General features: G+C 37.2%; 1 protein-coding gene across 1 annotated transcript; it reads left to right on the top strand.

Moving 5' to 3' along the window:
- The first annotated feature begins 1,720 nt into the window (after positions 1-1,720).
- Positions 1,721-8,499, top strand: LOC117370937 (uncharacterized). Its single transcript, XM_033966490.1, has 5 exons — positions 1,721-1,859; positions 2,758-3,435; positions 5,998-6,126; positions 6,203-6,252; positions 8,386-8,499. Exons 1-5 carry the CDS (start codon positions 1,721-1,723, stop codon positions 8,497-8,499), a joined length of 1,110 nt encoding a protein of 369 aa, XP_033822381.1.
- The last annotated feature ends 3,148 nt before the right edge of the window (positions 8,500-11,647 follow it).

The raw sequence follows: 11,647 nt of genomic DNA, 5'->3' as shown, positions 1-11,647 counted from the left end.
ATCTATCCCTCGTGTGTGCAGCAGGCGGTCTGTCTGCTTTTACCTGGCCCCGTAACATAAAAATGTAACATGAAACATGAATATGCAAATATTATGTTGAGTAGGTTGTCACCCAGGTTCCTCCCTCCGGCCTCGCTCATCTCTCCGGGCTGCACCAGTCTATTTTCCGGCCTTGAGTCTCATCCGACCACCCTGTAAAGGAGCGTCTACACAACCCCAACAGCCTTCCCCAATTCATATCACACAATGTTACCTTTAACATAGTTTCAGTGTTATTACAAAATGCTCGAACTCTAGTACAAACATCGGTAGCTGTCAAACAACATGATTCACCTCCTACTATGTTGCCTTAACTCGGTTAAAGGAGTTTCTGCAAGGGACCAACTGTCTCCCATAATTCATGTTTTACCTTTGACCTAGTTTAGATGGGGTTCAACTTTTAGTATGGTGCTTGTTAGACAACCTCCAAAAAGATACAACATTCAAAGAATATATAAATTCAGTATAAAAATGCTGATTACATAATATTCAAAACTTATATGATTTCAGTATCAAAAGATATATATGTATATGTGATGCCCCTAAGAAACTTTATTCAATCAATATGCATTCCATATTTTTGATATATGTATTTGTAATGCAACTTAAAAGCTTTATTACTTGACATACCCTTCAACAGGAAGTGCTCCACTGTGTTTGTGAATGAAACAAAACACAACTCCAGGTTTGTTTTTGAGGAGATAACAACATTATAGTATGATTTCAACAAAATGAAGGTGATTTTTGTATATTTGTACTTGTCTAATAATAATCTCTGTGTACATTAGAGAGGTTTTTGTCCACTGTACCACGTGGTTGCTAGGTAACAGTTGAAATTCCCTAGTGTAATGTTATGATTTCCAACCAGGAAGTCAAATTTTAAACGTAAAAACACTGGGGAAAAATGTATGTAATGATAAATGTAATGATGTTAAGTGTATTTTAGATCGCAGTCACAAGTTAGCTAGAAAATCAAACTCCTAAACAGGACCATGAACGCTCGGACTGATGACAGGCTCCTGGAAATGTGCTTTTTAAATACATTTTCCTTGAGTTTTCAGACTTAGATCTTAAAGCTTTTTTTCACCATGGTAGTTTTTTGGTAGTGCCTGGTCATGCATGCATTTAAAGAACAACTTTAAAAAATAAATGTAAAAACTTCAAAGGCAACTTCAACAGCCCGACACTACATGCATGTTTCACTAGAGGGTTCTGTAAAGTTTTGCCCTCGGGTGGGAAATTTGGGGAGCCGAGAGACATAGACCCTCCCACGTGTCCCGGGTCTTCCCCAGGGCCTCTTCCCGGTGTAGAGGAGCAGTGGCTCTACTTCAAGCTCCTGTGTGTGACAGAGCTCCTCACCCCATCTCTAAGGGAGTGCCCAACCACCCTGCGGAGGAAACTCATTTCGGCGGCTTGTATCCACAGTCTTGTCTTTTCGGTCATTACCCAGAGCTCATGACCATAGGTGAGGGCAGGAACATAGATTGACTGGTAAATCAGGACCTTTGCCTTTGGACTCAGCAACTGCATTACTGCAGACGCTGCACCGAGCCACCTGTCAATTTCACACTCCATCCTTCCCTCACTCATGAACAAGACCCCGAGATACTTGAACTCCTCCACTTGAGGCAGAGACTCACCACCCACCTGCAGAGGGCACCACCTTTTTTGGTCGAGAACCATGACCTCGGATTTGGAGGGGCTGATTGTCATCCCAGCTGCTTCACACTCGGCTACAAACCACCCCACACTCGGCTGCAGGTCTTGGCACAATGTAGCCATCGGGACAACATCATCTGCAACAGCAGAGATGAAATCCTGTGATCCAATCTCTTCAAGTGTTCAACCTCTTCTTTTTGTCCTTTAGTGGCTATTTGAAACCATTTTGTACTTCTATATTTATTTAAATTCCATCACTCTTAAGATTAGGCCAGTACTGAGTATGAGTATCCGTATTGAAGAATAACCTCCCAAAATACTTGGTATTGTATACCCCATCCTTAATACATAGATCAAAATTACAAATGTTGTTCATTGTAAACCACAATTTTGATCTAAAATGGCATAAAAATAAAAAGTGATCCTTAGACTTCCTGTTCAAAACTGCAGAAATGATTCTCTGCTGCTGACTCCACCCCTTTTTAGTGGCCTTTCAATTCAATTCAATTCATTTATTTTTGTAACGCCCAAAATCACAACAACAGTTGTCTCGAAGGGCGTAGTGGTTCATCAGTGGTTCACTGTAGTGAACCACTGATGTCACTTCATGTTTTATTCTATGTTATTATACAAGGATTTACCTTACATTTAGGACTGTGCAAATAATGATTCAGTCATTTCTAATGGTCAGTGATCAGTTTGGGTCTTTTCAAATGAGGCAGTCCTTTTGTCAGGTAAACTAAGCATGTGAGTCCTCTGGTCTGTACAAGTCAAACGTTAAATCTACAAATGGAAAAACACGTGACCCTGCTGACACACCTCATTGTACTGTATCTCTTTAGATCGACCAATCACACTCAAGCTTCACTATGAAGAGAAGAGATCGTATCAATATGTTTCATTTCACCAGAATATGAGGGAGATGGCACCTTTGAAATCTCTTTTAACCCTGTGTTTGCTGTTGGTTTCTACAGGTGAAGACAATTCCCATGGCTTGAATTGTTAGATTCTGTGAATTTTGTCCTTATTCTTAATCTTTTTTTTGTTTGTTTGTTTCAGCTCAGAACGGTCTACACAAGAAGGGTGGTTTCCTCGCAGCATCTTTTGGAGATAACATTACATTACGGTGCACTTCATCTGAGGTCGGAGCTAAACTTAACTGGTTCAGGCAAAAATGGGGCATGAAACCAGTACTTATCTCTTCTTACTTTAAGTATGACCAAAACAGAGAATTTTATAAAGAATTTCGAAGCAACAATCATTTCAAGATGGATTATGGCGATGATAAAAATGACTTGTCCATCATGAATGTAAGCAGCTCTGATTCTGCTGTGTATCACTGTGTGCGAAGCTTTTTACACCAAAGTGACTTTCAGGAAAGTGTCACTGTGATTGTAAAGAGTTTGCACCCAACAGCTGAGGTCCGTCAGTCTCCTCATGAGGAAATAGAACCAGGACATTCTGTCATTTTACATTGTAGTGTCCAGACTGACAGCTGTGTAGGACAACACCGGGTTCACTGGTTCAAACAGTCTGAAGAGTCTGCAGCAGGACTCCTTTACAGCCATGGAGGCAGCAGTGATCAGTGTGAGAGCAACACGGACGGTCCAAACAACCCCTGTGTCTACAACCTCCCCATACACAACGTGAGCTCACAGCAAACTGGGACCTACTACTGCGCTGTGGCCGCCTGTGGACAAGTCCTGTTTGGGAATGGGACCCGAGTCAATATGAAGGGTAAGAAAAGTGACGGCTGACCAAGCAGATCAGTACCACTTTAAAGGTGCACCATGTAACTTTTCTGGTTTAGTACCTGCTTGTCTCATGGAGATGTTTTTTGCTTTGCTGTGAATGTATGCCAATCAATTTATATATTTAGCTTTTTTTTTCTATTACATTTACCACAAACATACTTTGAAAGACATGCATTCTTATTTCTGCTTGTGTCCATGGAAATAGATACATTTAATGCTATACTGTAGAACCTTTTAGGCATCTTTAAGAGGACAAGCAGAAAATGTACACGGTGCATCTTTTATAGTGAGAATCCTCTGCAGTGTTTTGCTTCATTTAAACTGGACATTTTAGTTAGGACCACACTTAGGACAATGATGTTCTAGCCCCCGTTTTCCATTTGTAATAGTCCAGTTATAGACCTGTGGTAGATCGTACTCTCAAAGCCACAGTTTGTCTAAGCCACTTAGTATTAAATGTAGCGGTAGAAGAAGTTTCCAATTTTGTTACTTAAGAAAAAGTACTGGTAACAAAAATATACTCAAGTAAAAGAAAAAGTATTACCTGAAAAAAGTACCCATTTAAAAATTAGCTTAATAAGAGTAAAAAGTAAAAGTATTTTGCACAGGTTTTGAGATCTAATAAAGCTTCAAATGTGATTTTGATAAAGATTTGAAATTTGAGAGAGAGAGAAAGTACGACGGACTATAAGGGTCACTTAAATTAAAAAAAAAATGCGGGCGCTACGAGAAAAAAGTCGTTTTTTATGAGAGTATAGGCTGCTGTGCGTGAATGAGTGACCAGTGCGTTATGTGTTATGGAGAATTTGGAGCTTTTTGTTTAGATAAACATTCAACTGGGGTTTACGCACGATGACATACTGTGTCTTTTAGCCCACCGTCACTGCACTATCATCAGTATAAGTACTTTGAAGGGACACTGCAAGCATTTGAGTTTGTTTAGTCGGAGGAACCAGACAGATTTGGAAGAAATTGCTATATCTGAACAAAATGCTCCAAATTCTTTATAACGCACTGGTCACTCATTTATGGAAGCCCGTTTCCGCCATGAAAAAAAAAATAAAAGCCCCACAGAAAGTCGAAATTACGAGTTTTAAACTCGTAATTATGAGTTTAAAACTCGTAATTATGAGTTTAAAACTCGTAATTATGAGTTTAAAACTCGTAATTATGAGTTTAAAACTCGTAATTACGAGTTTAAAACTCGTAATTAGGACTTTTAAAACTACAAATTATGAGTTTAAAACTCGTAATTATGAGTTTTAAAACTACTAATTATGAGTTTAAAACTCGTAATTAGAACTTTTAAAGTCTTAATTGAGCTTGTAGCACACTGCAACTGAGTGTACAGAGCAGAGGAGACAGGAGGAGGACTGTTATGTTTATCACCTACATACTTTTAAAAAATGAATAAATTAAGCTCCAGTAAAGTTTCTGGCGTCTTGAACAAATCAGTGGGCCCTGAGTGCTGTTCTGACCACTCATGAGCTGTGCTCTGTGTCTGTGAGCGCTCGTTTTCCTGGTCTGAGCAGAGTGCCAGCTGGTCACAACCCCGCTGGTTTATTGAGGAAATTATTAAAATACCAAATTCATTTAATCAAAATTGATAAGGTTCACTTTTTGTAAATGTTACATTCCCAAAATTACGAGTTATAAACTCATAATTCATACTTTTAAAAGTCCTAATTACGAGTTTTAAACTCATAATTAGTAGTTTTAAAAGTCCTAATTACGAGTTTTAAACTCGTAATTACGAGTTTTAAACTCATAATTACGAGTTTTAAACTCATAATTACGAGTTTTAAACTCATAATTACGAGTTTTAAACTCATAATTACGAGTTTTAAACTCATAATTACGAGTTTAAAACTCGTAATTTCGACTTTCTGTGGGGCTTTTATTTTTTTTTTCATGGCGGAAACGGGCTTCCATACTCATTCACACAGCAGCCTATACTCTCAAAAAAATACGACTTTTTTCCTCGTAATATTACGACTTTTTCAGGCTTCGACTTTATTCTCGTAAAATTACGACTTTAATGTCGAAATGCTACGACTTTATTCTCGTAGTGCCCGCATATTTTTTTTTAATTTAAGTGACCCTTATGCTCCATCGTAAGAAAGGGAAACAATTCAGTCAATTTTTTTTCCTCTAGCTGTTTTTGCTTTTTTGTTTTGCTCAAATTATGAATGTGTTAAAAATAAACACTCTCAAACAATAATAAAAAGTACATTTACATTTCAGTCCAGTTAAAAAAATGTAGTGAAGTAAAAGTAAAAAGTATACACTTTAAAATCTACTTAAGTAAAGTACAGATAACTAAAATTTATACAGTACTTTACTAATTTTACTTTGTTACCATCCACCAATGTATATCAGAGATGATAGGACATTCGGAGGTTTTTCCTGCCATCAGAGCTCATGTGTCCATGTCTTCAACCCTGTTCCACAATGAGACCTACAGCCTTTTAAATCTTAAGAAAAACCCAGATGTACATAATCCATGTGGGAGTGATTATACTTAATATTGTGTTCTTTCATAAAGATGCTGCAGCCACAGGTCACCCTGTTCTCTACACACTGGCTGGAGCTCTGACATTCACCGTGGTCTTTGTTCTGTTGCTGGCTTTGTCGTTGTACAATGTGATGAAGAAAAACAAAAGGCAGAATAGAGGTATGAATGTGTGTTTTTTTAATGTTAGATTAATAAGAGATGATTCATAATGAGCATGTTCTGTTGTGATTTACAGCACCAGAGTGTGAGGACAACGGCTCATCATCGACAACTGGAAACACACAGGTACAATTAAATCACACACGTACAGTTTAAACACACAGGTACAGTTTAAACACACACGTACCGTTTAAGCACACACATACAGTTTAAACACACATGTACAGTTTAAACACACACGTACAGTTTAAACACACACATACAGTTTAAACACACATGTACAGTTTAAACACACATGTACAGTTTAAACACACACATACAGTTTAAACACACATGTACAGTTTAATCACACACGTACAATTAAATCACACAAATACAGTTTAAACACACGTACAGTTTAAACACACACGTACAATTAAATCACACATGTACAATTAAATCACACACATACAGTTTAAACACACACGTACAATTAAATCACACATGTACAATTAAATCACACACATACAGTTTAAACACACACGTACAGTTTAAACACACACGTACAATTAAATCACACACGTACAGTTTAAACACATACAATTAAATCACACACATGCAGTTTAAACACACACATACAGTTTAAACACACACGTACAGTTTAAACACACACATACAGTTTAAACACACATGTACAGTTTAAACACACACGTACAATTAAATCACACACGTACAATTAAATCACACAAATACAGTTTAAACACACGTACAGTTTAAACTCACACGTACAATTAAATCACACACGTACAATTAAATCACACACATACAGTTTAAACACACACGTACAATTAAATCACACACGTACAGTTTAAACACACAGGTACAGTTTGAACACACAGGTACCGTTTAAACGCACACGTACAGTTTGAACACACGTACAGTTTGAACGCACACGTACAGTTTAAACACACAGGTACAGTTTAAACACACACATATAGTTTAAACACACACATACAATTAAATCACACACGTACAGTTTAAACACACAGGTACAGTTTGAACACACAGGTACAGTTTGAACGCACACGTACAGTTTAAACACACACGTACAGTTTGAACACACACGTACAATTAAATCACACAGGTACAGTTTAAACATACACGTACAGTTTGAACGCACATGTACAGTTCAAACACACACGTACAGTTTAAACATACACGTACAGTTTGAACGCACATGTACAGTTTAAACACACAGGTACAGTTTAAACACACAGGTACAGTTTAAACACACACATACCGTTTAAACACACAGGTACAGTTTAAACACACACATACAGTTTAAACACACACGTACAGTTTGAACACACACGTACAGTTTGAACACACACGTACAGTTTACTCATTGTCATTTTCAGATTTTACTATTATGTTTTATTATGGTTTTGACTAGAATATGATCACTCTGTTTATCCACATGCTTTTACCTCACTCTGCACATTTAATTACCTCACATTTCAGTGCAAATGTATATAATATAATACATAATATATTAATACTTTGATGTCCTCAGGATTCCTTGGGGGTGTGATGCTAACTGTAGGCACTACTCTATCTGAAGCACTGTTACTCAAGTTAAACTTTAATCTGATCTTTATTTTAAAATAATCTGACTGTAAAGAACTGACTAAACTGAACTCCAACAGGTGAGCTGATTTGTGCTCTTAAACCGATCCCCTCAAATAACTTTACAGTCACAAGCTAGCTAGCATTAGCCAACAGTTTTTCAGTTAGTTACTCTCACCTTTTTGTGTAAAATCATAAATTTGCCTTGCCCCAGTACAGATATATTGTATAAGCAGCTCTAGAGGTCAAAAAAGTCCAGGAAGTCCAAATAACAGGAAGTGAACTGTTAGCATGCTAGTTGTTGTTGTTGTCTTTCTGAGCCTCTGAAATTTGTGAAAAGAACTTATAAAATCATCATGGTGAATAATTAGGATGCTTCAAACTATTTTAAATGAACTAGTTTTGTTTTTCACCTTTTTAAGATGCAAAAAATCAGGTTGAGAGCCATTTACTAAATAGTCACTGAAAAATAAATAAATATAAATATAAATATAAATATAAATATATATATATATATATATATATATATATATATATATATATATATATATATATATATATATATATATATATATATATATATATATATATATATATATATATATATATAAAATTACTATAAAATGTAATATAATACATATTTGTTTTGAACAGAATGAACCAGACCACCTCCATTATGCTGCTTTGAGCATCAACAGGAAGCTCAGGAGTCAGAGGAATAGTGACCCAGTCGACTGTGTGTACTCCAGGATACAGGTGCTTGGCTAGGACATATTATTTGTTCTGGGGATGTTCTGCAAAATTGACTTTTTGGAGCTTTCCGTCATGTTATATCAAAAACATGCCTCGAGAGGTTTTAGACTTACAATTCTCCATATATATACAAAAACATGATAAAAAACTGTACACAGCAACTTGACAAACCTGATGTGATGTGTATCAAGATGTGCAGTAGTTTTATTAGTGGGATCCACTCTAATTGTACTGTGATAGTGCTCTGAAGGGGGAGTGACTTAACACGGAGAGAAAAGGGAAGGAAAACTCAGAGCTTCAAAAATGAAATTGAAAAAAACACATTATGTTGTTTTGGGTGAACAATAAACGGAAACATGGTGATGTAAATGTGTTACAGAAGTAAAATACTCCCTAATTTAATACCCCATTGAAGTAAAATACTCCCTCTTTAATACCCCATAGAACAGGGGTTGGCAACCTGCGGCTCCGGAGACATATGCGGCTCTTTCATCCTTATACTGTGGCTCTGTATGCCTTGGGAAAATACATTTTAAGTATTTATGAAGTGTATTTTATTTGTGTTAGTTCTTTTTTTTAAATTGTAGTTTAAACTGGAAGATTATTGTGATCTTGAAATATTAAAATAAAATTATATTTTCTTATTTTTCATTGCTCAAAATAAGTCTCACACTGGCGGAACAATGTTTAAAATGACACTGCTCATGCCTCACAGACACAGCTGACAGTCCTGCGTAAAGACACAGCCCCGATTTTCAGACGCTGTGCACAGAGGTTCAGGAGCAGGAGGATCTTCTTCGACGTAAATTTCGCCCGTCCCACATGACGCGCTAATAAGCTTGTCCGTAGATATAATATATATATAATGAAAATCCTGACAGGAAATCGCCACAGAAATCTATTTGATGTAGTGGCAAGTTTATTATATCTGTGATAGATCTGCTCTTGTCTCCACGATGACGTATCACGTATAACACATCAGACACGTCGCCCAAAAGTAGAGCCACAAGCGAGTGAAAATGAGCCAAAACTAAAGTCTTTGGAGAGCTTTTAACAAAGGGGAAAAGGCCAACTGAGGAGCCAGAAGAGGAGCCGACGACCTCAAAGAAAAAGGAAGCTAAATTTAACAGACAACACCAGGAGTCCTATTTAAATCTGGGTTTGTCGCTACAGGTGACTCAAGCGCAGAGTCCGCTCTGTGTAATATGCGGGAAAAGCAAATGAGGCAATGAAACCTTCAAAACTGCTTTGGCACATTGGGACTAAGCACCCTGGGTTATAAAATAAGCCTTTAGAGTTTTTTGAAAGAAACTGTGGAGCAGACTAGACATAATCACGCTGCGGGTGTCATTGTCTCTCATCACTGCTCGATGGGTCCACCTCATCGCAAAGAAACAAGTGCAGGGCTCCCACTGATTCAGCAGTATAATGAGTTGTATTTTTTTTATGCACTTAAGTTACTTTTGCCATATTTATCTTCCACGTGTAGAAGGCCGGTCCGTGAAAATAAAACCTACATTATTCCGTTACATTACTATTATAATTATATACAATGTTATCTTCATTTTAGACGTCAAAAAGTATTTGCGGCTCCCAGTGTTTTTATTTTCCATGGAAACTGGGTCAAAATGGCTCTTTGCGTGTTAAGGTTGCCAACCCCTGCCATAGAAGAATAAAACCTCTTAATACCCGTCAAAGATTCTGAATCATTTATAAACTAAGTAAGAGTATGTGAGTTTTCTCTTCCATGTTCACATGTAACTGTCCTTAATAAACACTGTGTAAAATTATTTTGGTTTTCATTTCTTCGACTATATGATGCATTTATTTGCATATGATCGATTGATCGATTATATATATATTTATATATATAATAAAAAATCCTTTTTATAGTCACACTAATGTAGTGTTCAAAGTGTCAGGCGCTTTCACTCAGGCTAAAGCCTGAGGTGCAGATGATGGTAAAAACCACTGGCAGAAAATAAACACAGGAAAAAGAGTCTTGCGAGCGTGGTGACTGTCATCGCTCAATCTCTACCACGCTTTTAAATTTAAGATGACATTTTACTGCAAATCACGGTGCAGCGGTGACGTGTTTGATGTGAAATGCTTGGAAAAGGTTTGTTGTAAGATTACTGTGGATGGCGATCGTGAGAAGATGAGCCTTTGTGAGTTCAACAGGATGTGTATAAACTGAAGCCCATGATCATTATCTGTAGTGTACCAAGTTCTGAGACAGAACACAAGAATGAAACACTTATGTTTGCACACTCACACTGTTGGTTAGGTTTAGACTGCTCAGATAACACGCTTCATGGCCTGAGCCGTCACTGTCGCCCACACCATGAAACCAAACCCACTGAGTTACGGTTTACACACTTTGTTTGACATAGAGAAGAAGAATGAGGCTGTGTCCAAATGTCCACACTGTTCCCTACAGGGGGCACTATTTAAGGGTCATGCCATTTTTACCCGTGTTTAAATGTTCAGTTGGTGAGAAAATAGCGCACTCAAAATTTCCTTTTACCTTTTCACGCATGAAACTGCTGAAAACCCCAATGAGATCAAGATTGACAGATGAACATCTGCATCAGTGTTTGAGGCTGGCAGTGATTAAAATGGAACCTGACATTCAACTTCTCACCAGCCAGATGCAGGCCCACAGTTCACACTGATGAACATACAAAGGTAAGCTGACTTTATATTTTTTTATACTCAGAATGACTCATTAATCAAAATAAGATCTACTGGGATAAAATCCATCTCCACAACCATACTGGTAGTGGTACTGGTTGTGCTGTGTAGGTGCTGTATCACTTAGTTCAGTTTTTCAGCCTGCTTGCTTTGTGGTTTTCACAGGGAAGTTGATGAGAGAGAGCTGCAAACAGCAATGTCTACAAGCCTACTGGAACCTACAAAAGAAGTATAAAGAAGGAACACAAGAACTTTGAGAGACTGCTCATATGAGTCATTTAAGTAAAAGATTCTGCTCTGACAACTAAGCTGAACTTGGACCTGTTAAGATTGTGCACGGAACAACAGAAAGTTTATGTAAAGGACTTTTTTTCTGTGAAGAACTCAGGGAGGGTAATTTGATTATTATTTATTTCATTAATAGTGTTATTTATTTCCTGACTTTTGTTCTGTGAAGAATCCAGAAAGG

This window comes from Periophthalmus magnuspinnatus, chromosome 5 (assembly GCF_009829125.3).
Source record: "Periophthalmus magnuspinnatus isolate fPerMag1 chromosome 5, fPerMag1.2.pri, whole genome shotgun sequence".
Lineage (NCBI taxonomy): Eukaryota > Metazoa > Chordata > Actinopteri > Gobiiformes > Gobiidae > Periophthalmus > Periophthalmus magnuspinnatus.
The sequence above is the reverse complement of the archived record's forward strand: the minus strand, read 5'-3'. Positions and strand labels throughout refer to the sequence as shown.

Coding starts and splice junctions, on each gene's coding strand:
- LOC117370937 (XM_033966490.1), top strand. CDS start 1,721: ATGACCTCGGATTTGGAGGGGCTGATTGTCATCCCAGCTGCTTCACAC. Junction 3,436..5,997: donor GACCCGAGTCAATATGAAGG/GTAAGAAAAGTG, acceptor TCTTTCATAAAG/ATGCTGCAGCCACAGGTCAC. Junction 6,253..8,385: donor CGACAACTGGAAACACACAG/GTACAATTAAAT, acceptor TGTTTTGAACAG/AATGAACCAGACCACCTCCA.